Genomic DNA, 25,460 nt, shown 5'->3' on the forward strand with positions numbered 1-25,460 from the left:
CCTAGAGACTAAAAATTATACTTTAGACCCACAACGCATGCATTAAAAACGGCTGTTTTTGCTGCATTATGACGAAAAAAATATTTCGTCTGCAAGCACAATGAACAGCACAGTTACATGTTTATTTTTATTTTTCAATTTAACAATACCTGAAACATTATTATTATTTTTGTCAGGTGTGAAGCCCTCTCATATTGAAATTTAATATTGTAGTGTAATCTAATGTTAAAACATTGCGTTTATTAAATTTCCGCCCTCTTGTTTTCACTCTGCCGAGTGAAATATTTGTAGCTTTGGTCTATTCTAGGTATTAGAAAAACTGATTGCACAATTTATTCTTCAGATTTCAAAAAAGTATTAAGAAATTAAAAGATATAAAGGGTGTCCCAATAAGAACGCCGGATTTGAAATGTTAACAAACCGTATATTTTCACGGTAAATTTACAATATGAAACATGAATCTTAAAGCATAGTTTCTCCAATTAGTAATGGAATAATATGCCCTGTAAGTGCCCCCCTGATGCCCTGATGACAAGCCCGACATCTCTTGACAAAGTTTTCTATCACTTTTTCACACACTTCCTGTTGAATTCCATTAATGGCACGAATAATTTCCTCCTTTAGTTATTGGATTGTTTTAGGATTATTGGCGAAAACAAGTGACTAAATATCCCCAAAATAAAACTTAGTACATTTTTTCGAACTTAGAAATCAATCTTCGGACAGATAACTCATTTGGTGCATTGTCCCGGCCGAAAATAGCGCGCAGCTTCCGTACTTGTAGTGACTGCAATTATGACCACGCGTTGATCTGTCGTGTTGCATACTGTAACTACAAAATGGGACCTAATACTGATAACATTGCTGATAATTTGGGAATTCCTATTGAAATACACATTAGTTCAAGACACTCATGAAATCCGGCGTTCTTACTGGGACACCCTTTATAACAATTTAACATTGGGCCAGTTAGTGGTTAGTGCTGGACGATTTAAGCTTATCAAACTTCTACGTTATATTGATATAAGAATAAAAAATACCAAAATTCAAAAATAATCGAGTTAATATACATCAGGAAATTTGTTTGCCAAATGTCGTATTAGACGAATTCAAATCGTTGGTACTCACTAAAACGACATAACTGGACTAAATGCATCTTAACAACCAACCATGAACTTGCAATCTAACTGTCCTGGCACCTCTCCCCATTTGTACAGTAAAGTAGGAACCTATCATAACCGTTCTATTTCGAGTATGTTATTTACAATAAATCCTACAGCTTAATTCCCGGATTAAGGACCTAGTTTACTAACATATTTCCCTCACTTTACAATCATAGATGACTTGGCTAGTGGATTAGAGCAAGTGACATGCATAAAATCTAGTACAAAATAACGGAAAAGGTGGTTTCGATTTATTTGGCTATAGAACATGGTGAATATCTTTCAAAGCAAGTACATTCCATTCTGAAATTACCTTTCGTTAAACTATAATGCCGTAACCCAGACCATCAAGCCAAAAATGTCCCACGATACAGTCAGCCAATAAAAACAATAAACTTTGGAAATAATTAACGTAACAATGACTTTTACTCAAGCGCTACTTTATATACAGGGTAAGGCAAAAGTCTGGAACCCCCCAGTTAACTTTTTAACGCGTTGCAGTAGAAAAACCAAACCAAACACATATTAACAACATAAGAAATTGCACTTTTTCATCAAAGTTACAACTTTGCCCCAGCCCCCAAAATGGGGTATTTTGGTGGCAGCCCCAAATTTTCAAACGTAAACACCTATCATGTGACCCCTAATTTTAAAGGGTTTATCAAGAAAAAATTGAATGGCGCAAACCAGAGGTCAATATCGCACTCCTAATCAAAATGGAGTGAAGCTTACCTCATAACAAATGCAATATTTTAATCAGGGTAGGGATATTTTAATTTTCAAGAAAATATATAGGTAATACAATAAACTAGCTATTACCCACGAGTTTCACCCTGTTTGACTTCATAAGTATGAATAAAACCATTGATTGGTTAAGTTAAGCTGAAATAAACAAAACAGAATACAGTAATACAAACAATCACACCTGATTTTAATCTATACTATTATATAAACATTTCATGGTGTCTGTGTGTGTGTGTATTACTAATAGGTGCAAAAACTACTGAACCAAATGGCTTAAATTTTACAAAAATATAGCTACCATACCAAGGACCATAGCACTATTCACATTTAGATACTGACCTTAGGCTTTGCCCCTTTGGTTTAAAAGTTTTGAGGTGACGATTTTAAAAGTAAATTGATTGGTCTCCATGGCTGCAATGAGAATCTCACAATGTTTACATTTGCTCTGACTTCAATGTAAATAAGAAGAACTGCCAAATTGCATATTTCACAATTTGAGACAGCTGGTCCAATGAAATTAAATATAATATTTCACACAATTATGAGGTTGGTTTATTTTTTAATCTAAAAATTTATCAAAGATCATTTATTCAAAAACTATGCCAATGATTATAGAAATAAAAAACTATTCTAAAAGCGTCGCTGTATCAACTCAGGCTGTGCGTTCGATTTTTTAAGTGTCTTGTTATGAAAATAATGTTACTGTATTGATATATTTTCATGGAAACAGTAAGAAAATTACAATGTATAGATGTTTTGTATTAATTTGGAGGCTACTTTAAATAAATTCGAACTGCTTAACAAGTGTTAGATTAACTTAACATAGCTTGCACACCAAATTGTTTTTTATATGTATATTTAGGTAAATTTAGTTATTGTGTTTTGCTCAATCTATGCTTAAATTAAACATAAGAATATCATCAATAACTAAATTGTACGTCGTTGATTTTTGTGTTCTAAAATCTGTTGTATATGTGTAACTATATTTAATTATCAAATGGTTATACAAAATATTCTTATTTTATCTTAACATAGCTTTCAGATAACATTTACTTTATTTGATACATTTATTATTTGTGTCCTTGATCCTTGATGCTTTGATAATCATATTAGTTTTGTCTGCACAGTTTGTCAAACCCGTTTAAAATAGTTTTTAAGTAATTCATTTGGGTTAGTTATGTGGTAATGTGTATTCTTAATCGTGGGACTAATGGTTTGTCTGAAATAAATAGTGGACACCTTTTACGAGATTCACCCTGTATACGCAAGGTGCATAAAATGATATTATTTTTATCTGAGGCTTTAAATAAATTTTATCGTTAGTCCCAATACATTTTAACGAATAGTGTTTTGAGCCCTGGGGATATACAAATGAAAAATAGTATCGGTCCCGGGTCTAGGTCTTGTCATGGCACCTACGGTGACCGCCTTTTATCACCAAAATTGGTAATTTATCACCAAACCAGTTAATATTTAAAAAGTGCAATTCTTACCTCCATTAGAAGAAAACCTGTTCATAGAGTTGGTAAAGGTGTGCAACCTCTCTGCTAGGTACTGCACTGTAGTCCCAGACCCCTGAAAATTAACTAAATTACTCTTCTAAATAAAACATAATCATTAGGTAGTTATTGAGATAATATGTACATATCCTTTAAAACATACATAAGGATACCTGTGCAAGTAGATTTAATTATGTGATAAAACTAATTTAATGATTGAAACTTAATTACAATGAAATTTTAGTTACATTGTTGGTTCATAAAATGTGGCTTTTAAAACAAGATTACAGATTATTCAAAGTGGGTTAAAATTTGGCAAAGCAATTTGTGTAAGTCAATACAATATTAATATTAATAATATTAATATAAGTTAGTACAATTAATAGTTAATTAGTTTTACCTACGACCGTTTTTTAAAGTAGCCGTTTTAGTACAGATCTTAGAATTGAAAAGTTTCTCATACAGCATTGTTTACTTTCATAACAGCATAGTTTTACTCATAATAACACGGGTAACGGGCCAATGAGGTTCAAGGATTGAGAGAGAAGAAGTAAAATTGTAATGATTCGATCTTCAACTAATCAGCTGTTCAGGCCAATTTAATTGTTGAGTGGTGCAATTAGTGTTTGGTACAACTGCAATGTTTCTATGCATCACTTTCACAGTGGCAATGAGAGGTTATAAACGAAAACATAACCTCTCTTAGAAGTTCATGAGAAGTAATTTTTAGTAATTAAAACACTTTCATAGGTAAAGTAGTGTACACCACTCGCGTAAATAGTGTTAAAACCACTAGTATAAGTTTTTGTGTCGTTAACACTATCTTTACGCAATCGTTGCGTAAACTACTACCAAACCATCCCACCGGCAATATTTAAACTTATAATCTTTTAAAAATATATTTAAAGAGAGAATTTCACTTTCTTCGTTCTACACGCTCTTGAACAAGTAATTTTATTCGCCTCTTTCCAGCCTTTTTGTAGCTTCGGACCAGAATAGAACCCGTAAACTGTGAGTTGTGATATCGTTGGTGACTAGAGATTCCCGTAAGTCACAAAGGATTAGAGTAAATAATCGTGAAACTCCCGCGCATTTTACAGCCCTCGAGAGAATCCGGCGGGAGCTTTTAACGTGCCTAACTCCGAAAATGAGAGCACACGAATAGATGCCTCGTAAAGACAAAGGTTGTTATACTTAACTTTCGTCTGAATGTTTAAATGAATGTTACTCTTAACGGAGGAATTTATTTGTAAAACTATTCTTACATACGTCATATTCTTAATTTACTGATTGTTCATTGCACGGTTGATCTAGATGCCAAGGGTGTTAAAAATTAGTAAAACCATATTGTTTTTGTTTCGATTAAGATTATTCGTTAAGATGAATGTTTTAGTCTATTGTTTATATTGTATGGAATTGCTCGGTAAGAGAAGACTCAACAAATAATCAGTGAGGTCAATGAGACTTGCGAAATACGACGGAAATGCAAATATTTCGTGAGCTACACCAGCGTGCGTAGTTCAAGGCGAAATTTAATCATTTTTGGGCTAAAATGAGTACTATGGTATTATACGGAGGCCATATATTTTACAACTGTGGCGGATATGTTTGGTTGGTTTATCATAAATATGTTTATAGGACTTTCCTAATTTCGTTATGAATCGAACTATACCAGATGAGAACTAATACCAAAGTACCCTAAAATGCATAGTAGAAAATGTTTAACATTTGAATAGACCATCCATTTTTTATACTTTAATACTTTCATATTAAATGGCGAACATAAAAAGTAGCTATTTTAAGCCAAGTATGGATGGAGATGAGTGTAGGATGAGTGGCGCGATCTTGTAGTCTTGTTAGTGACTAAGGCCGACATTCCTTAGACACAGCTGTTAATTAGCCCATACATCTAATGACAACTAAGGGACCTACAGTTTAGAGTGGCACCCGAACCACATTTTTGCCTTGGTATATACGAATTGGTCTAATTATCAGGATAGTACTGCTTGATAGTCGTAGTACTCACTCGTGTGAACGTTGTTAATCCACACCAGGGAGTATCGCATCCACAGTGCATGCCTATCCATAAACTCTGAGTGTAAGTTCATTTACTCATTCAGTCACGTCGTAAACCAAGTCTAAACAAAACACTCGCCCCACAAGGAAGCCCAATCTTCAGTATCACATATTGGACATATATTTAATCATCCCATTCCAAAATACTAACTGCCACGCCTTGAAGCTACTTAAAACCGAATAAATCTCGCCTATCCTATACACATGACACGACCGTTTAGCAGTGGGCAGCTCCGGTGACATTTATGGGATTCGGTTCAACGGTGGAAAAACATGTCGCGAAGTGGCAGTCAACATGTGGGCTACACGTGTGTAAGCCTGGGATTACTAGACAACTATAGACTGGAACGGATTGAAACACAGCAACTTCGAATGTATATTATGTCGGTTCACATTCAGTCAAATCTGTACAATTATCCTTGCATTGGGGTAGAGACATAATGTTGCTGAATGTGTGAAAGATGGTAGTAGAACAAGGTGAGACTATTTCAATAGTTACATTGACTAAGACCAGTTTCTTTAACCAGGGTCATTTATTCAGCCCAATAATATGAGGCGTATGGAAGTTGGATTAAGTTTCGAATCTTCAGATTGCTTCTGACTTTCTCAGGGTCAACCGGCTAACTTCAATGTAACGTATAAAACCCGTAATTTACTATCATCACTTATTCGTTTCTGCTTATTAACGATTTTATAACATTTAAGTAACACTATGACTATGGAATAGATCATTTATGTACTTATATGGGTTTAACGGTTTGATTTTATGCTACTTAGAAGTATTAAATTGTTTTCCTCCAGTAATGTGTTAATATACAACATAAGTTATTGTATTCCTTGTTAAAGCCTTCTTAATTTCTTTTTTTGGCTTGGTTTTAGTTAACTGGTTTTTGGAGTTACTGTCTCAAAGAATTGTCCATTGACAGATGAATTGCGGTGCCTAAATTATTTATTACCTACTACCATTCTCAGATTACATTTCGTTTTTAATAAGACGGGTTGTTCTTTACAAATGACCAAACTGTTTATTTCATAGCTGTAAAACTTTTAGAAATTGTTCATTGACAGCCTAGTAAGACTAATGTTTTATTCTATAACTTAGCCTTCGCATGGCTCTATCCCCCTTATTCAGGGGTTCGAAGTTACTACGTTACGTTTAGCATATAAACATTAATTTATTAATTAGTTACAGAGGAATCAGCAAGAATCAACAGTGTTTACATCTTGTAGGTTGACAGCTTTGAACTAAAACTTTGAACTAAAACTTTGAAGTGGATATGTAATGTCCAATCAACGGCGGAACTACCTGTTCTTCAGTGGTTTTAGAGGACTTTAAATTTTGGGCACATTTGCGAAACACGGGTAATGGACACTAGTCACCCAATAATTACGGGCACGTTGACACACCCAATTATCTACTGATATATTTACGGATATTTCAACACGAAGAATTCAGTTTCAAAACCACCAGTTTACATCCTCCGCGGATGTTGAACACATGAAGAGGTAAACTACTAACTATCACGAGCACTCGCAAAGTGCCGTGTTGGACAGGCTATTTACACAATAATATTGCCGAGCGGAGCCAATTAGTTGGGCTGAGCGCTACCCGAGACCGGCGTACAACAACATAATTCAGCGGGAGAGGGTCAATTAATTTGGCGGGAGTTATTGTGAACATCTCGACTGATTTGTCCCGCGTTGAGCGATTTACAACCATGTGGTAAATTTGTGGATGTCTTGATTTGGTCGTATTGATAATTAATTACCTATCTTGTTGCATATTCGAGGAGGTTTTAGTGAAATTTCTCTATGAGAGAAATTTATTTTTGTTTTTATATTGATGGACCTTTGATAATGAGGTTCCGAACCACCAAGTCGTGGCGTTTATATATCTATCTATATATAAAGCTCAAATACCCCTGACTCATTCATTCATTCATTCACTCACTCATCACGAAATCTCAGAAACCATAAGACCCAGGAACCTGAAACTTGGCAGGCATCTTCCTTTTGGGTAGTAGACGCTCACTAAGAAAGGATTTTAAGCATATTTCCATCGGGATGAGCATATTTGAACCTGGGACCTCAGGGACAGAAGTCTCTAACCTCTAGACTAGCCACACCAAATCTAATATAAATGTAACCATATCTCCTATCCGATGTACAATAAAAAGCTAAATATCGAATCCCAAGACTACACGTTGTCTTTGGTGTCACATTTTTCTCACAAACAAGTTGAAACCTTACCAAAAGAAATGGACAAACCTTATCCAGCTTGAAATTTTAAAACTCAACAACTCATTCATTCAGCTAGATCAACAATATACATGCATCAGCCAAATCAAATTTACTAAAACTGACTATTAACTAACTTGAAAAATATACATTAAAATTCACGAAGACAAAAAATGCGCGAAAAAAGCACAGCGCACAAAAAGTCAGCGAGAAATGCGCGGGCACCGTAGTAGCCTTTACAACAATGACTTCAAGTGCCTTTTTGAAACATCCCGGATTTGATGTGGAATTGATTTGAGGAGGGAGAGCATTTAAACAGTTTGATGGCATTGTAAGTTAGATGTCTTTCGAAGAAGGTGGTTTAATGGGCTGGAATTCTCAGATTGAAGTTATTGCGAAGCAGATATGAGTGGGTGGTTGTGGAGTGGAAATTAGAATAATTTGACGTTAGGAAAGTGAGGACTTCCAGAATGTAAATACAAGGATAAGTTAGAATTGCAGATGATTTAAATACAGCTCGCCAAGTAAGTTTGTAGGGAAGGCCGTGAATTATTCTGATAGCTCTCCTTTGAAGGCGGAAAAGGAAAGGGTTCTTGTGCTTTCACCACCCCATAGTGCAACTGCATAATATGGGTGTTCTTTAACTTAAACGGTGTTCTTTTTACATCTATAGGGTCAACGTTTTTAAAGTGGTTGTGTTTAATCATTGTTTATTGCACCGTCCCCTAAACTTATAAATGTGCCAGCCTGTTTCAATATCGTTCGAAGTATACCTATTGAACAAGAATTTCAATATTTCAACCGCTATTTGGTGGAACCTGCTTTGGAGGTTCCGGCTTGTCAGAAGTCGTGGCCGTAAGTATGAACAATCGTTTGTTTGAGACATAGGCCTATGTTTTATGGTTTTACCTACGGTTGAAATGGTATTCTAAAACGGGTCCGAAGTTCTTTCCAGCTATTTTAAAACCAGTCCTAATACGTAAAACCACAGTAGTTCTTCAAATATAATTATGAACGAAATATCTGCTCCAACACAACGTGGTCCATAAATCTCTCTCATCGAGGGACAAATAAGCTGTAGAACGTGATATGTCCTGATAGATAGCGAGGACTAATGCGTCGATTGATATATCAACTGATGTTGGAAGCGCGCCGATCATGGGACATATCAATTAAGTGCCGTCTACAGACAAAGATTGGTGTCGCGCCAAAATCGGGTCCACGAAAATGGAGGGAATCCAACCTTTATATTTATTCACTGTTACCTTTTTAATCTTGACAACGCCTTCGGTTGTGTATGCGGGTACGTGAAATTTTGGGTCATTATTAAATACTAAGCTGCACAACTTAATTATTCGTTGGATAAATACTGCAATATTCATCTTCAGTCTGAACACCTAAACAGACACTTATTATGTAAAACTTCCACACACGACCGATCCTGAACGGTGATTTATTGTTGATCTGCCGGAAGATCAAGATTAAAGATTAAAGGTCCTGCCCTATATTTTTCATAAGCAATGAAGGTGCTACTTCTACTTTATATTCTATACATCACTTTATAATTTCAGATAGTGATTTCATTGCCCAGTTCACTGAATTGAGGATAGTTTTCAGAGAGTTCATACTCGTTGTAGACAGATATAAAAGGGTACACGAGTTGCAAAAGTAGGGTACTCACAATATACTGGTCTGGCTGTGTTTTCGGATTGCTCTGGCCAGCGGGGTGGAGCCCCCGGGCCCCAGAGTCTGCATGCAGGATGTCCTCAAGACTCTCAATGTAGTCGATGGCGTTCCTGAGGATTTCTACCTTGGGCAGTCTTTGGCTCGGGTTTGAGCTTGTGCGTCTCTTCAACACCTCGAACGCCTCGTTCACCTGCAGAGAAAGACGGGTTGATGTTGGAAGCGAAATGTCATGGTAGAAAATATGTGTTTTGAAAGACATATCAGTGTGTTTTGTTATTTTGATTGATTATTTGTTCAAGACCAGCTGTTGGTTGGTTAGTGATATCAAAAGCAATAAGCAATAAGCATTTCCTACAGTCACCTGACAAAGTGGGCGTCCTTGCACTGATTATAGTTGCTAAATGCTGCATTTACTTACTTTTGCCGCACTCCAGTATTCCAACCAAACATCACAAAGTGGCGTGCTTTTATTAGGCACGTAATCCGTGTACGCTTGAAAATAAGCTGGCAACACTTAAGGTTACTGATCAACTATTGCAGTGTTTCCCATTTCGTTCAACATTTGGATTTAACCTAACCTAAAACGTGTTGTTTAGTGTTTGAAAGACTAATTATTACTATGCTCTGTAATAACTGTAGGAAAAATAAAATGTGTAACACTCGAGAAACTCTCCACACTCGCCTGCAGCTTGTGCGTAAACATGACTCTCATGACCAGCAAAGTGCCACTTCGCACACTACTATTAGTTACACAAATAACTATAGACTAAAAGTCTAGTAAAAAATGTACTGGAGCCATCCTCTAAGTCTGATTCAAAACCATAAAATACCCTAAAGAAAAATCATTAGTCAAGTTTAAATTGACACTCTATCTTAACAAGTATTATTGATTTTAATGTGGAAACTTATTTTTCCAATCTACTCAAAGGGTTGCAAGTTTACCTTCCTCAGCCGTCTCCTCTCTCTCAGGGTCGCCGCTTTTCTCCTGTCAACTGTCACAGTCTTCCTCTTACACGCCTTGCAGGCCCACAGCAGACATCGCCGCTGATCCGGGCCATGTGGTAGGCCTTCGCCATTCTGCAACACCAGGGCGAGAATGTTAAAGACTAAACAGCAAACCTGTTAACCTAAAATCAGCGAGTCTCAAAATGATTCGTCAGGGGATTTTAGTCGCATGAAAATCAACACTCCCAAGCTTGAATATAGGCGTATGAGGAAAAATAATTATTTCGTAGTGTCCTACCAAATTATTTTTGAAACTTTTAATTTTCTCTAGCGTGTTCAGCAAAATAACTCAGACTCAAGCAACTCGTTCAGGTTCACGTTCTGTGTAGGTTTCAGCAGAACACACAACAAACTGATATCCAACCATGCTCATGTCTGCACACCTCAACCATAACTGTGTCTGAAAGAGTATACAAATTCATCTGAAAAAATACTGTGATTAAAATTTTCTTATGACTTACAATGAAGAAAACTGTATTTCCCCCTCAAGAGAAACAAAGAGTATCGTGTAATAAATTAATTTACATTAAAATTTGAAGTAAATACAGTTTATATAGTAAGAACAGTTAATTTTTCTCTTTGCTGCCTCTTTAGCAATATGTTCTTTCAAAGCATTCAACAGCTGATACAAGTTTTTGTTGATTATTCTCAATTTGATGTAAAACAACCCAAAACTTGTTATCTCTAAAACGAATTTGTTCAATAATGTTTGATCAGAAACTAGAATCAAAGAATAATAATTGTAAAAGCAGAGTAATGAGTAAGACTAGTGAGAAGAAGGGAGCAGCATCGGAGAAGAAGGGAGCAGCACCGACTTTACCAATACCTAATAATGGTAAATCAAAGCTCACAAGTTCAACTGATTCAAAATTACCCGTTTTTTGCAACGCAAGAAAGGCTCATAATTGCTGTACACCATCTTCTGAATTAAAGAAGCCTCTCTCATCTCTTGGAAGAAAGTCTCTCTCCCTTGTGGATCTAACACCAAAGAAGCAGAGAACGACAGCCAAGTCTCGAAAGATAACCACCATGGACACAAATATGCAAATGGAATCAAAACTGCAGGTCTCATTCTTAACCAATAAGGAGTCAGAGTTGGCAAGAACAGTTTGCAAGATGTTCATTCTGAATGCTTGGAGACATCGTATCATGCAAACAACTTCTCTACAAACTCAACTGACGAAAATGGTCAACGAGGTAGACAATCTAAAACTTCAACGGATTGTTTTAAATGACCTGTTGAAATCCGAACAAGATAGAGTAACAAGCTCAATGGGAGAAACAGCTTGTCTAAAAACTTGTCTTGAGAATTGCCAGAAAGAAAATGCCCTCTTGCAAAACGAAAATAATTATCTGAAAACGGAGAAAAAACTTTTGCAAAACAGAGAGACAGAAATGATATCCGAGATGAAAATTATGAAAGATGAATTAATTTTGACATCCGAGCAAAACAAATATCTTAGAAGAGATTCCGACGACTTGGCTAAAACTGTTTCAGAGTGCAAGCAAGAAAATATGGAACTTCAAACCCGACTTAGTAAAGTTTCAGTTCTTCTAAGAGAAAAGGAGATAAAATTACACGAAATGCAAATTACAAATTCCAATTTACTTTCTAGGGTGTCCGAACTAGAAAAAACAAATAAAAAACTTATTGAAGAAAACAAAAGTAAAGAAATGAAGATCTATGAACATGAAAAGATAGAAAAGGATTTAATAGGAAAGGTGAATGTTTTTCAGATTATATACTCTAATCAGAACGAAACGATTTCAAACTTGAAAAGTATTTTATCTGAACTGGAAAACAGGTTGAAGAAACAGACTAAATATTTTGAAAACTTTAGATATATGGTTGAAAAGTCTGCAGCTGAGAAAGAAGAATATGTTGAAAACTGTAACCAACAGAGAAATAGAGAGATCTTTGAAGCAATTAAAAAATCATCAGTATATTTATCATTTAACAATCCCAATCCTGACATTCAAATCAACCCATTATTTTTGTGAATTTGTAAGTCATTCTAATAGTTTAAAATCCTTATCCTTTATCATCAAACCAATATACCTGAAATATCTACAAATTATATTATTCGTTTAAAAACATGTATAGCTTTAGTAAGTGTAATCATTAAAAATGTAATTTAAAACCTAATAGGCTTTCTTTGGAAATATTGAAATATTTAGGTTATTAGTACTAAAGCAAACTAATACTGGCATTACCTTTAACTATTTGTTTTTGGTATGACTATTCAATCCAAAATTCGATTGAAAATATATAGTGTAAATTGCTAAATTGTGTAAGGAGAAGCGGATTGGAGTTGACTACGGTAGCCTACCCTCATTAGATGACGCATAGCAAAAAAAAAAAAAAAAAAAAACTGATCACGACAATCTACACATTTGAAAACTGTACTAAAACATAGAATTGTGTTGAGCTGTGATGTATCTTTTACTTTACTAATTGGTTTAAACACAAGCCAATGCCTAGGTATATCCAGCGCCAGTGGTGGAGGACAAATGAATATATACTGGTTTATAAACGTGTTCATTTACATATTAATAACGAATCATAATCACGTAACTTGCTTTACTTTAAGTAAATCTTAAAATGTAACTCAAATTATACTTCAAATATAGCAACAATGGTGAAAAATGCAAGGATGCTTTTTGAAGTATATTGTATGACATTCCAAGAAGTATGGAAAATGTTCTGTTATGATTGAGGCAATGGGAGGATGATGGGATGAGTTTTCACCTGATGATATTAAGGAATGGTTTTATGTTGTTTACTTTCATTATATTGAAAGAGCCTTAGCGGAGATTGCTATTACTCCTCGTGCGGTAATGTAAAATAAAAGTAATTAGAGATTCGGTGACTCCCGAATCCAGTGTGATCGCGTCCCAGTGCCATAGTCCAGTCATTTTTGGTAAAAATACACCTCTACCTGGAAATAATTCCCTAAGTTACACTGTAGTACTAGTACTACACATGTGAACAGTTTCACCACTTAGGGAATTATTCCCACCTAAAACCCCAATATGACTGGACTTGTATGACTTGCTTGATACATTCCACACACAACTGAGGTCCACGAGACGAACAAATGCAAGGTTAAAAAGGCCCAAGGGAAAGTCTTAAACAAATTGCACTGCATCAATTGTTCAATCAACGATGACTGCCACGACTAACGTTTACAAGTTGTAAGTGGGCTATCGGTCCTACTAACTTTCCAGCTCATTCAGTAACCTCCTGATTTTACCCCACAAAGTTGCAAAGATATTTGATATCACCACATGTTACCTGATGATGGTGGGAGGCAAGGTGAGGTGCCAAAACGTGAGGGATGTGTTGCTCCTCTGACGTGGCGCTTGAAGCATCCTCCTCCTCATCGTCGTCCTCCTCCATACTTGCACTTCCCCTGGAGGAACATTAACTCAAATTACATATTCAACTACTCAATACTTAATTGTATTTGTGATAACATTATTTCTTGAGAAAAACGTTTAGTCTACTTTATATCTACAGAAAACCGAGTTGATTTAAAACCGATTCCACGTGTTCTTACAAATTAATGTAAATTACAGTCGATCTTGTTCTGATTGCAAGGCACAAGCTAAGGAATTTTGAGGTCAATCAATCAATAATTGAGATGTGGACACCAGCTACGTGTGCATTTTAACCCAAATATGCGTGAAGGGTGAGTGTAGAATGGAGTGATGTGTAGCTCTGTTACCGACTAAGGCCAGCTGTTTCATAAGTCAAGAAAGTGATAGAAAGAATGCTGGTTATAGCATTCCTTACAGAAAATTCTTAGCCTAATCGAGCACAATTTTTGCAATATAATTGCATTTTAAATCAGATTCGTACTATAGACATTTGTCAATGTTCGTACCCACTTAATGTCCTGCCACGTGGTGTGTTCTTTGGTACAAGCAGAACTCGTCAGTATGTCTGCAAGGTTGGTAAGTTTGCCTAGGTTTTCAGAAAGATTATAGTCTTCAACCTTGCCTACCTTGAGTTAGGGATCCTGGAGTCCCAGGGACGCGAGGCAGGTCCTGGACTGTGGCCGTACTCGCTGCTGGACTCTCCTTCTCCTGTGGGACTTACACTGGACTGACGTACCGCGCCCTGGAACAACACAGCAAAACAGTTTGTGAAAACTGTCGAAGCGCTATAAATAAACACATAGCAAGCAAAGTCTTTTCAAGTGAACGTAAAATGCTGACAAAAACGCTGAATATGAAGAAGATGTGCTTTGGAAGAACACTAACACAAATCAAAAGAAGTCACCAAGGCAAAACTGATCATAAGACGAAGTCGTCGGGCAATGTGGTAATTATATTGCTTTAAACCCTACCTTTACAACCCAGAACATTTAAATTCCCAAGGGATTTAGTCAAAGACATTAAACTAGATCCGTTTTAAATATTACTTTAGCCTAACAGAGGGCTACCATTATCTCATAGCTAAAGAAATTAGTGATTGATGGGATTTGAACCACGGTTCTCGTGGACCAAAGTCTCGCACTCTACCACTAGATCATCGTCCCTCATTATATCAGGAAACAGTAAATGAGCCACTGTTGGCTTCTTCAGCCAGCCATCTGGATCTGAGAAATTTCAAGCTGCTAAGACCATCTGTAATTTACATTGTACTTACGGCAATACCACAACGGCAAACAGGGCAATGGAATCTTATCTTAAAATCAAGTTTTAAAAATGCACCTCTCTTTGAAGGTTCGCTGTTCGAAGAAGAACTATTAGTTGAATCACAACCATGTGATTTACCGTTTGAAACTCAATCATTGTGCAATTATCCAAGTCAAGAAGACGAATAAACGTTTAGCGTGGACAAGTTAGTTGTGCTTTTACAATTAAACTAGTGGCTTGTAGGAGAAAAACCCCTATATATATTCTAGTAATTATTTTGAACAAATTATTAGTCTCATGGGTTACTCTACCTTGAATTATTGTTTAACATTTTTGTATATTATAATATGTATAATAGTTATTACATTCCAGCATAATGAATTTTGATGTCTGCTCTGTGTAAAATAAAAATTCCAAAGGACTGTTTATGCGGTGTGTTTATAATATAAACTTTCTATATTATATTTTTACATTATATTATATTTTAAATTTTTATACATTATATTATTTCTATATTATGTTTTTACACTAAAACACAAAAAAAATTTGAAAAAAGTATAATTCAGCTTTATAATAGTATACATATTACAGTACATATTTTACCATATGCTTTAAATAAAGTTAAACTATTTAAATGTGAATTATTTTATTCCGTAACAACCTTTTGGAGCATAATTAAGAAAAATGAATAATTTTCCCCAACATTTCATGCACACACCTTTAAATTGAGACCTCTCCCAGCTTTCTACGGCCTCCCGTTCGCTCACAATTTCATTGTAAAATTTTGGGCTTAAGGAATTAGATATATAGATATTTATTTAACTGATTAAACCAAAGTTGCTAAAGATTGCCTCAGTGCCTCTGGGATTAAGTGTTGGTAGGAGAGAGCCAAGTAAAATAATTGGTTAAACTCAAAACTATTTTCAGAACTATTTAGATCAGAACTATTTTCACCTATATCAAGTAATCCCCATTGTAATCTTTGCTCAATAGTAAAAACTGATGTTTTAGCGAATTTCCCATATAGGGAATAAGCTATTACCGCAGTACTCATGGTAAGACCTGGACGCGGGACCGATTTTTTTTTTCGTTTTGAGGTCCCTAGAGGCCAAAAACACCATCCGTTCAAATTCATATATATATATATATTTATATATATATATATATATGTGTCCGTCAGCACGATAACTCGAGCAAAAATGATCCGATTTTGATGAAATTTGGTACAAACGTGTAAACGTACGTTTATTCGAACGAGTTCGCGATCCAGCATGATCGGACTATGGGAACGGGGGTTTACGGGGGGTTTTATGGGGTAAAAATAGGTTTTTCCCATTTTTGACCCAAAAAACATAAAATTTAGTAATTTCTTTCCAAACCATTTTGTAGAGCTTAAAAAAACAAATAATTTAGTATATTGAAGCGTTATTATGCGCCTAATGGTTACGGAGAAAATTCCAAAAAATTGTAAATTAAAAATTCCCATGTTATTCTTATGGAGAATAAGTAAACTGTTGTAGTTTGCTTGTTTGTAAACATATTTTGATCAAATTTGGAAAATGTTTTTATTTCTTACTAACAATTCACGTTTTACAAAAAAAAACAGTTTTACCCTCCCTGATGCAGCAAACCTAAGTACTTGTTAAACTAATTCTATTTAAATCAAGAATAAATGTTATATTTTTAAGTAGACATTTCAGTGTAAATCCGATCAGTCAAATGGAAATTCGCTTAGTCTGCAGGTTTGCTGCGGCGGGGATATTTCCCTTTGTACTGTATTTTTATCATTTGCTAGTAAACTGTGGATGGCTTGTTATAAACACATGTTACAAGTATTTGGTTTACTTTTTTTAACGAATTTCCCCTATAGGGAATAAGCTATTACCGTAGTACTCATGGTAAGACCTGGACCCGGGACTGATTTACTTTTTCGTTTTGAGGCATGGTGGAAGGAAAAAACATGGTTTTGAGGTCCCTAGAGACCATAAACACCATTAGTTCATATATATATATAAAACATTCATATATATATATTCATATATATATATATTTATATATGTGTCTGTTAGCGCGATAACTCGAGGAAAAATCATCCGATTTTGATGAAATTTGGTACAAACGTGTAAACCCTACGTTTATTTGAACGAGTTCGCGAACCAGCATGATCGGACCATGGGAACAGGGGTTTATGGGGGGTTTTATGGGGCAAAAATTGGGTTTTCCCATTTTCACCCTACAAACTTAAAATTTAGCATTTTCTTTCCATGCCATTTTGTAGAGCTAAAAAATAACAAATAATTTAGTATTTTGAAGGTTATAATACGCCTAATGGTCACGGAGAAAATTCCAAAAAACTGTAAATTTAAAATCCCCATGTTATTCTTATGGAGAATAAGTAAACTGTTGTAGTTTGCCTGTTTATGATTATATTTTGATCAAATTTGGAAAATGCATTTCATACTAAACTATTAACATTTTACAAAAAACACCTTTTTACCCTCCCTGTTGCAGCAAACCTAAGCACTCGTTAAATTAATGTTATTTAAATAGGAAATAAATGTTATATTTTTTAGGGAGACATTTTAGTGTAAATCCAATCAGGCAAATGGAAATTCGCTTAGTCTGCAGGTTTGCTGCGGCGGGGGTATTTACTTGTTATTTTGTTCAACCAACATAGTTACTCATAAGGCCAATGTTAAATTTTTAAATTTTCAAATGAGGTTTGTAGTAATATACGAATTTTCCTGTGGTATTTTCCTAAGTTAATGGTAGTTAGTAAAACACATTATCGTAAACCTGAACTCGAACGGACAATCGAGTCAAAAATTGCAGCCGTTAAAATATCTTTTGAGTCTGTCAATTTGAATTTTCGAACGGCTGTCATTTTTTACTAAGTGGTTCTTTTGAGCTCAAATTTGCGGGATTGTATTCTACTAATAAGGACCTTAATTTGATTTGCATGTTGACCTATGCTTAAGTTTGTGAGTTTTATCCAACGAGCACATTGCAAAATCACTAAATCTTCGAACAGCTTTCATTTTTGACACGGTTATTTGTTTGAGTTCGGGTTTGCAGCAATGTGTTCTACTAATAAAGACCTTTACTTTTATATCAAATTATTTAAAACCCTTGTCTGACTCCTTGTGGGCCGACCCGCTCAATGAATAGAAAACTAATAATAGCTTTCAAAAAGTAGACAGTTATGGTTATTATTGGTAAACCAATAGCCAATTGAGTAGTCTCATCAATTTATCTATGAAGGTAAAAAATATATTACACCATTCCGGAACTTTTCAACCACACTGTATACCTAAATTCTAAGTGACATCAATGTTTTTGAAATGAGTAAAATTGGTATAGTTTTATTGAAGCACCGTTGTTTATTGTCTATTTTTAATAATTTTAGTTCTAAGATATTAAAAATTGATATGACCTATGCAAATTTTGTTCGAGTAAATGTAATTTTTATTAACACATTTTTAGTTCTCAGTGTGTTTTAATCGTTTTTAATTCAATTTTTACAGCATTTTGAAAATGTTAAAATGTGATATCAAATTTTGAAGAATTTCCCCTTGTTTGAATTTATTTAAACTGTTTATTACTGTTTTTTTGTCTTTGCATTAAAACTTCATTTTTGTACTCTTTTGTTTTCAATACAAATGTTATGCTGTAAGTTTTCATTTTCTTGTGTTAAACAATGCTAATTTATATCATAAAGCTGTGATGTTCGTTAGAGGGGAAATTATGTTAGGATTTTAATTTTATAATGATTAGTTTTTGAAGTCAAACCTAAACCGATGGTTTACAAGTTGTTTTTCATTTTATAGAAATAGTCAGTAACAAATTGTTTTAAGGTAATGCAGGAGCGCGCTGGGTTTAGTGCAATGTTGTTAACGTTTACTGTGGGTTTTATTTCGATCGGTTGCATTTAGTACGTTAATGTCAAACATTTTACAGTTTTTTTTGTTTTTTTTAACAAAAGTCACATTTTTTTCAAATTGTCAAAAATTGTTTTATTTCATTTTTTTTACTTAAAAAAACGGACATACCTAATTTTTGTTACAGCCATCGTGTAAAGCTAAAATTATACAGTTTTGTATATTAAAGCATTGATGTATGATAAAAGGTGACGGATGAATTTCAAAAAATGTACATTTACAATTGTATGTTATTGTTGTGAAGAAAATAAAAAATATCGTAGTATTCTTGTTTATGAACGTGTTTTGATCAAATTTGGCAAATTTATTTATACTATTAGCATAATTAGTCGTTATTTAAATATGAAAAAAATGTTTCTAATTTTTGTAACAATCTGCGAGTTTAATGTAGTAGAGGTATTTTATTGCAGATTACAGGTCTCGTGTTATTGTTAATTAATGCGTGATTACATACTTTTGTGCTTCCTTGCTTACCACCTCTAAAAAGATAAAAATTATGCTCAACGTTTACAAATAGTAAAACAAAAAAACAACGAGTTACACTTTTACCGCAAAGCCCGTAGATGCCGTATCTTGTTTTAAAATTGTTTGCTATTTCCAATGAAGTTGATTTTCAACACTTTTTACTTTTTCCGTTTTTTATGAGAAATGTGATGGTCCAAACTTTGGTCTTGTTCTTGTTGTAAGATAGCTCCAGAAATGTTATCTGAGGCCATATTCCTTGTTTAAGACCAAACTTTACTTGCTTTTACTCACATATTTCGCAGCGTACTGAGAATAATTGATCCTGGAAGGGTACGGGACGCGTAGGTTCCTGTGGGACTCTCTGTACCTGTCGTATCCCTCTCCATCCCTAGGGAACTTATTTTGCAGCATCATGTTCTCCCGTGCAACACATCACACTAACTCACATCGTACATAATTTTTATAAAATATTTCGGTTGGTAATATTTGATCAGTTTGTCAGGTGGTTGTCTGACACTTGGCGACACGTCGACACGCTCGTCACGCCCGTGTCCTACACGCGTGTTTCACGGCGGGTCCACGACAGTCACTGACTCCGCTTGGCGACGATTTTTAAAATAGAACCAAAAGCCCCGCCCCCATCCCCACAACATTCGCTCATTTATTAGTTTTTTCATTATTATCAATTCTTCTCTACAGCATACAGTATCACGACTATATAATAGTTATTTATTATGGTGAAAAAACTACATTGCAACGCAAACTTCATTGGACAGTTCATATTCAAATTAACTTTATGTTAGCACAAAACCTATTTGACTTGATTAAAGTTCATGAACAGAGTTTTCATGGCCGTGGGCAAAAATTTAATCACGATTTATTACTCCGAATATTTTTATTACTCCGCTTTTTGACACCGACACACTAGTGCGTATTTTATACGATTGAAGGATGAGTGTTGAAAGCATAGGATGGTACGGTAGCTTTGTTACTGATTAAGATCAGCTGTTTCCTTAGTCAGAACCATTTATAAAGAAAGACCATGGAAAGACCCAATTATCATAGACAACAAAGTCCAATTATAAACAACCAAAAAGCCTCCGACTTTTCTCAGGACCAACCCGGTATCTTATAGTTAGGAGAGCTAAATAAGTTTCCAGTGGTCCATCGTTAGATTTTATTTATCTGAAAGATCACAAAAAAGTTAAAGGTAATTTTTTGTAACAAATCTATACATCAACAGGCAAGCATGTTTTTTAACCCGTTTTTCTCAGATCGTGCGCATCGCAGGGAAAATCTATGCATACTGTTAGAAAGATATTTTCCTGTGGATGTGCAGAATCCCTTCATAAATTGAAATAGGCTCAAAATAGGCACAACAAATTAATAACTCTACATATTTGAAGGCAAGCACCATCCTCGGCTTCGTAGACAATTTTTATTTTAATGTTAGCCTATTTAAACCTTTTTCCTGTTTGAAACTTCAGACAGTGCAAAAAATCAAAAGTTACACAACTTTTCAAGGGATATTTATTTAAATCCGATCCTAGGGGATTCCTATCCCTAAATTGCCTGCACAGGGAATAAACATCCATAAAATACAATTTCTCCCACATCATTGTCAACTATACAGTTATGTCAGTTTTGACGCCAACTTTACGAAATGCACATTTTGTAATTTGTTGCAATACATTCTTTATCTTTGATTCTTATGTCCCAATCCGTTCGACATTTTGTTTGAGGCAGTTTAGGCCATAGCATTTCATGGGTCAGTTCAAGTGGCGACTACTTGCTATGCATCGGTGACAAATCTGTCACAACCGGAAGCCGAAGGTCTCAAAAGAAGCCGACCAGGAAGCGGGAAGTTCCAGATGGCCAAGGGACGAGGATGTGGCATGTTGGCCAATATCGCCGCCCCACTGGAGTTTAGGGGTCCTCAGGACCCACCGGAGGGTGCTTTATCACTCATTTTTTAAATGATATCACTCTATCACAGCAAAAACCCATGGTCATTTAAAAAATTGTAATTGTTGGTTGAAATTGGACGCTGCACAGCTTGAGACCTGTAATTCTAAACGGTTGATATAATGCAGGATGATCAGTTACTCCAAAGTTTTTTTACTGTGTTTTTACCGAATTTTCCATTGGTTTTACCATTGCTAAAGCCCCAAAAATATAATTTTTCAATTTCTCTTCCATCTATTTTTAGAGCTTAACAAACAAATAACTAGTATACTGAAGTGTTGTTGTATGCCTACGGTTTGGCGAACATTCCGAAAACCTGTAAATTAAAAATACCCATGTTATTCTAATAAAGAATAATTAAACTGTTGTAGTTTACTTTTTTAATATATTTTGAACGAATTTGACATTTTATAAAATTTTAATGCTTGCCTATTAATATATAGATGGCTGGATAATAATATTACTACAATTACTTGAATACAAACACAAGTTTTCCTCGACGTAGTGTTACTTAATATGCGGCTCATTGAGCCGCACGGGTTTCCTAGTATAACTCTATTACATTATAATAGTTGGTGCGTTTGTATCATAGATTAGACAGACTCCCTCTTAGTATGCTTATGCAGCCCTAGAGCTGGATAAGTAGTAGCAATTTTGGCTTCAAGATAGTGATGCAGGCCAAAAATTTAAAATAATGTTTAATAACTGATATAAACTTTTGCAATCTATTACATACGATTAACTTTAGGTTCCATCATAACATTTCATATTTTCATTGATCTAAGAAATCGGAAGTGAAACATTACATCGATACAAGCTGATGTTCCAATGATGTAGTCTCCTAAGACAAAGGTTCAGCCTTCTTATCTCCAGTTCACCCCTGATTGCAAGGTGATGTCAAGGGAGGATGTCTAAAATCTGTAGTCACAACAACCACATCTGCACTTGGCAGTAGGAGCATCTGTCACTAGGGGGCGTGATATACCAGTCAGAAGATCTCTGGTCGTCATTCACACCATGCGCTGTTGAATAATCGAAGAAAACCACACAGGAGATCTAAATACTCTATGTTTGGAATCTATTACAGCAGAGTATTTTGTAACAAATCCCTCGATAGCAAGAGCATCAATTTTGTATAGAGTTGTTTACAGTTTGAATCATAGAATCTGCCGTCAATTAGTTAACTAAGGCGTTAAGTGAAATGGTTTTCAACATAGAAATGGTTCTTTTAATCTTAACGGCCAACAACCCGTATGTTTTACAATGGTAGATCAGTACATATCACCTTTGTACTGTACGGGCTCACTGCTTGCTTTGCTGTAAACGATCCACGCACGGGCGGTTAGTCTATGTGGACCTAGGAGGATTTTTTTAATCCTCCTAGATGTGGACGGGCAAATGCAAGGTTTAAAGAGGCCGCCAACCTCTAAAAAATATAGTTTGAAACCAAGACGAGCCCTTTTACATCTAGTTATTTCTAACCTCAATAAGAAGTTCACTATAAGATCGTTCCTTTACTGTAGCCCTATTTTAGCTAAATAACGTATTTATGTTAAGTACTACCATAGACTAATGTTTTATCTATCTATATAAATAAAATTAGAGTTTTGTCTGTACATTGCTCAGAATTATATACTTTTAGGTTATTTTTACGTTTTATACATTAAAGAAGCAGAAACGAGTCTTATCTCAATTTCTGTCTGTCTGTCTGTCTGTCCCTTTGTCTGTAACACTCAAGATGGCATTTTACGCAATCTTCTCCGTGAAAACCAGAGTACATATCAAGATCCAAGTCATTTTAATGTATTCACTGGATTGGCGAGAGTGTCTTTAGTGATTTAAATATAGCCTCACTACTTTGTAAATAAAATTACGGACGTTCAAAAATGCAGTTTTGTGCGATTTTTGTCAAATTTTCGTTCAATTTTTATCACATAATCGTCTATGAAATAACGAACAGCTGTTCGGATCAAGATTATTTTTTCTAGCTGTCAATGACATGTTTACAAATGTTGTTTACAAATACCGCAACTATTTCGAATCACGTTTTGAAAGCAAATCCCAACCAAGTGAGATTAAAAACGTTTTTCTTACATAACGGATTTAATTAATCGCAAGTGCAATAATATAGTCTAATAGTGTAACCGTAAATGAAATTAAATAACTAGACATCGTCCAAATCGGAACCAGAAATTCTTTGAGTATAAAATGTTTCTTGAGTTTTGACAACCAGAAAGAAGAAGACCTTGAATCAGTGTTGTATAGGGCTGTGACACTGAAATGATCGTCGCCAATAGCTTACAAAAAAGGTTTCCACTCATTGACGGCGCTTCAATGGCGGTTGTGTAAAGTATAAAGTAAAAAATCACAACTGCAGTGGGTGATTGTAACAGAGGTTTAACAGAGGAAGTGCTAAACTCGCTTTTCCAATGTGTCACTTTCTGTTTCTACTCACCGTGTGATGCAATCGCTGGACCATACAGCCAATAGGCCCATTGGCCCATAGCTCATATCTTGGGTACGTAAGCCTACATATTTATTCATAACAACCTTTTTGACGACGATCCTTGATACCGGTACTTTTCCATAGAATACATGGCCTACCTACTTAAAAAATAAAATTACAAATGACCAAAACCCCAACATTGTGTGATTTTCGTCACATTTCCTTCTAATGTTAATAGATATACTAATCATTGTTTAGAGAATGCGTAATCTATTAAATAACAAAAAGTTGTTTGGGTAAGGTTGCTTTTTTTTCAAACTGACACCGATAAGTTTACGCTATAACTTTTTACGAGAAAATCCAAAAGCAAGAGATCAATAACCTCGGGACTAGATATTAATGTATTTAATTGGTCCGATTTACTATAGTTCTTAGGTAGGTTCTTACGTAGGTACTGGTTCTTTTCCTTAGAACCGGTAGTTTACAAATTTGATATCGTTGGTGTTGCACCTTATTTATTAGAGCCGTCCGTATTCAATTTAAGTGATGTCTTAACTCTGTATAAGTTTTGCTTTTTCTGTCTGGATTCCAAATCTTAGCTTACCCGGTATGCTAAGAAAATTATAACCTATTTGAGTAAAACATTTGTTGGGCAAACCATCATGAATTGTTTACGCCTTTATATTGTTTATGTATCAATAGTTCGTGGCCTTTGTTGGATTGTTGTATTGTGTTGTTTTGTTGTATGTTGGTAACGCATTAATGTCCTTATTTCTCAGTGTTTCACGGAATGGACAAGAGCACCTTTGATACTGAAAATGTCAACCGGAATAAAGTGTTAAATGGTGAGGTTGAGGTAGTACTTTAAAAGCGTTTAAGTTAACCGATGTGGAAAGTAACTTTCAATTATAGGCCTACTTTAGGGCTACGCTTCATGGATCTATAAAAGATTTTTTAGTTTAATCATTGGACATATGGACCAACACGATCCGGGTGACATTTAATTGCGAAGCATTTATTTTGGCTTGAACTGTCAGATACTGTATTTGCGAATGTTTATAATATAATAGTTTTGCCAGCATATCTGCAAATATGCAAACTAATTGCTGTTCTTAATCTTAATATAAGAAGGTTTCAACTGACTACTATAAGATCCCCGTGCGTAGAACGGGCACACAGCTAGTGGTACTACTAATCAGGCGTTGAGCTAAAAACTCCAGTAGATTAACACTTTGATCCAAGATAGTCTAAACACTTACTGTATTTTATGTATTTTCCCGGTGGCAAGAACTATAAAATGTTTAAAATTATTATGATTGAACTACTTTACCTTACCCTTACCTTTAATACCTTAACCTTTGTTCTCGCAGATGAATTTAGATTCCTCCAATGTTTAGTTTCCCGTCTCCTTGCGGATGCAACACACTGTTGCGAAATATATTGGAGGAATCTATAAATTCGCATCTGCTAGAACAAAGGCTAAAGGTAATAGTTCAATCATAATAATTAACTAAGAAAAAGATGTACCAACCAACATGCATGTAAACCACTTTTAAAACTATTAAACATTTTTCATGGCATAAACTTATAC

At 35.0% G+C, this 25,460-nt stretch overlaps 1 protein-coding gene across 1 annotated transcript in view; it reads right to left on the reverse strand.

The window, feature by feature from the left end:
• The window catches only part of LOC128990466 (myogenic factor 6), a 42,129-nt gene extending 22,098 nt beyond the window's left edge, over positions 1-20,031 (reverse strand). The window contains exons 1-6 of the mRNA XM_054412837.1: positions 19,750-20,031; positions 14,419-14,534; positions 13,707-13,824; positions 10,349-10,483; positions 9,402-9,596; positions 3,401-3,482 (exon numbers count right to left, since the gene is read on the reverse strand). Of these exons, the coding sequence (XP_054268812.1) occupies positions 3,401-3,482; positions 9,402-9,596; positions 10,349-10,483; positions 13,707-13,824; positions 14,419-14,534; positions 19,750-19,872 (769 nt within the window). The 5' untranslated portion in view covers positions 19,873-20,031. The remainder of the gene's footprint in view (positions 1-3,400; positions 3,483-9,401; positions 9,597-10,348; positions 10,484-13,706; positions 13,825-14,418; positions 14,535-19,749) is intronic.
• Positions 20,032-25,460: the final 5,429 nt, after the last annotated feature.

Source organism: Macrosteles quadrilineatus, unplaced genomic scaffold, assembly GCF_028750875.1.
Source record: "Macrosteles quadrilineatus isolate MER2022 unplaced genomic scaffold, UCM_ALF_1.0 Scaffold_3__2_contigs__length_128488019, whole genome shotgun sequence".
NCBI lineage: Eukaryota > Metazoa > Arthropoda > Insecta > Hemiptera > Cicadellidae > Macrosteles > Macrosteles quadrilineatus.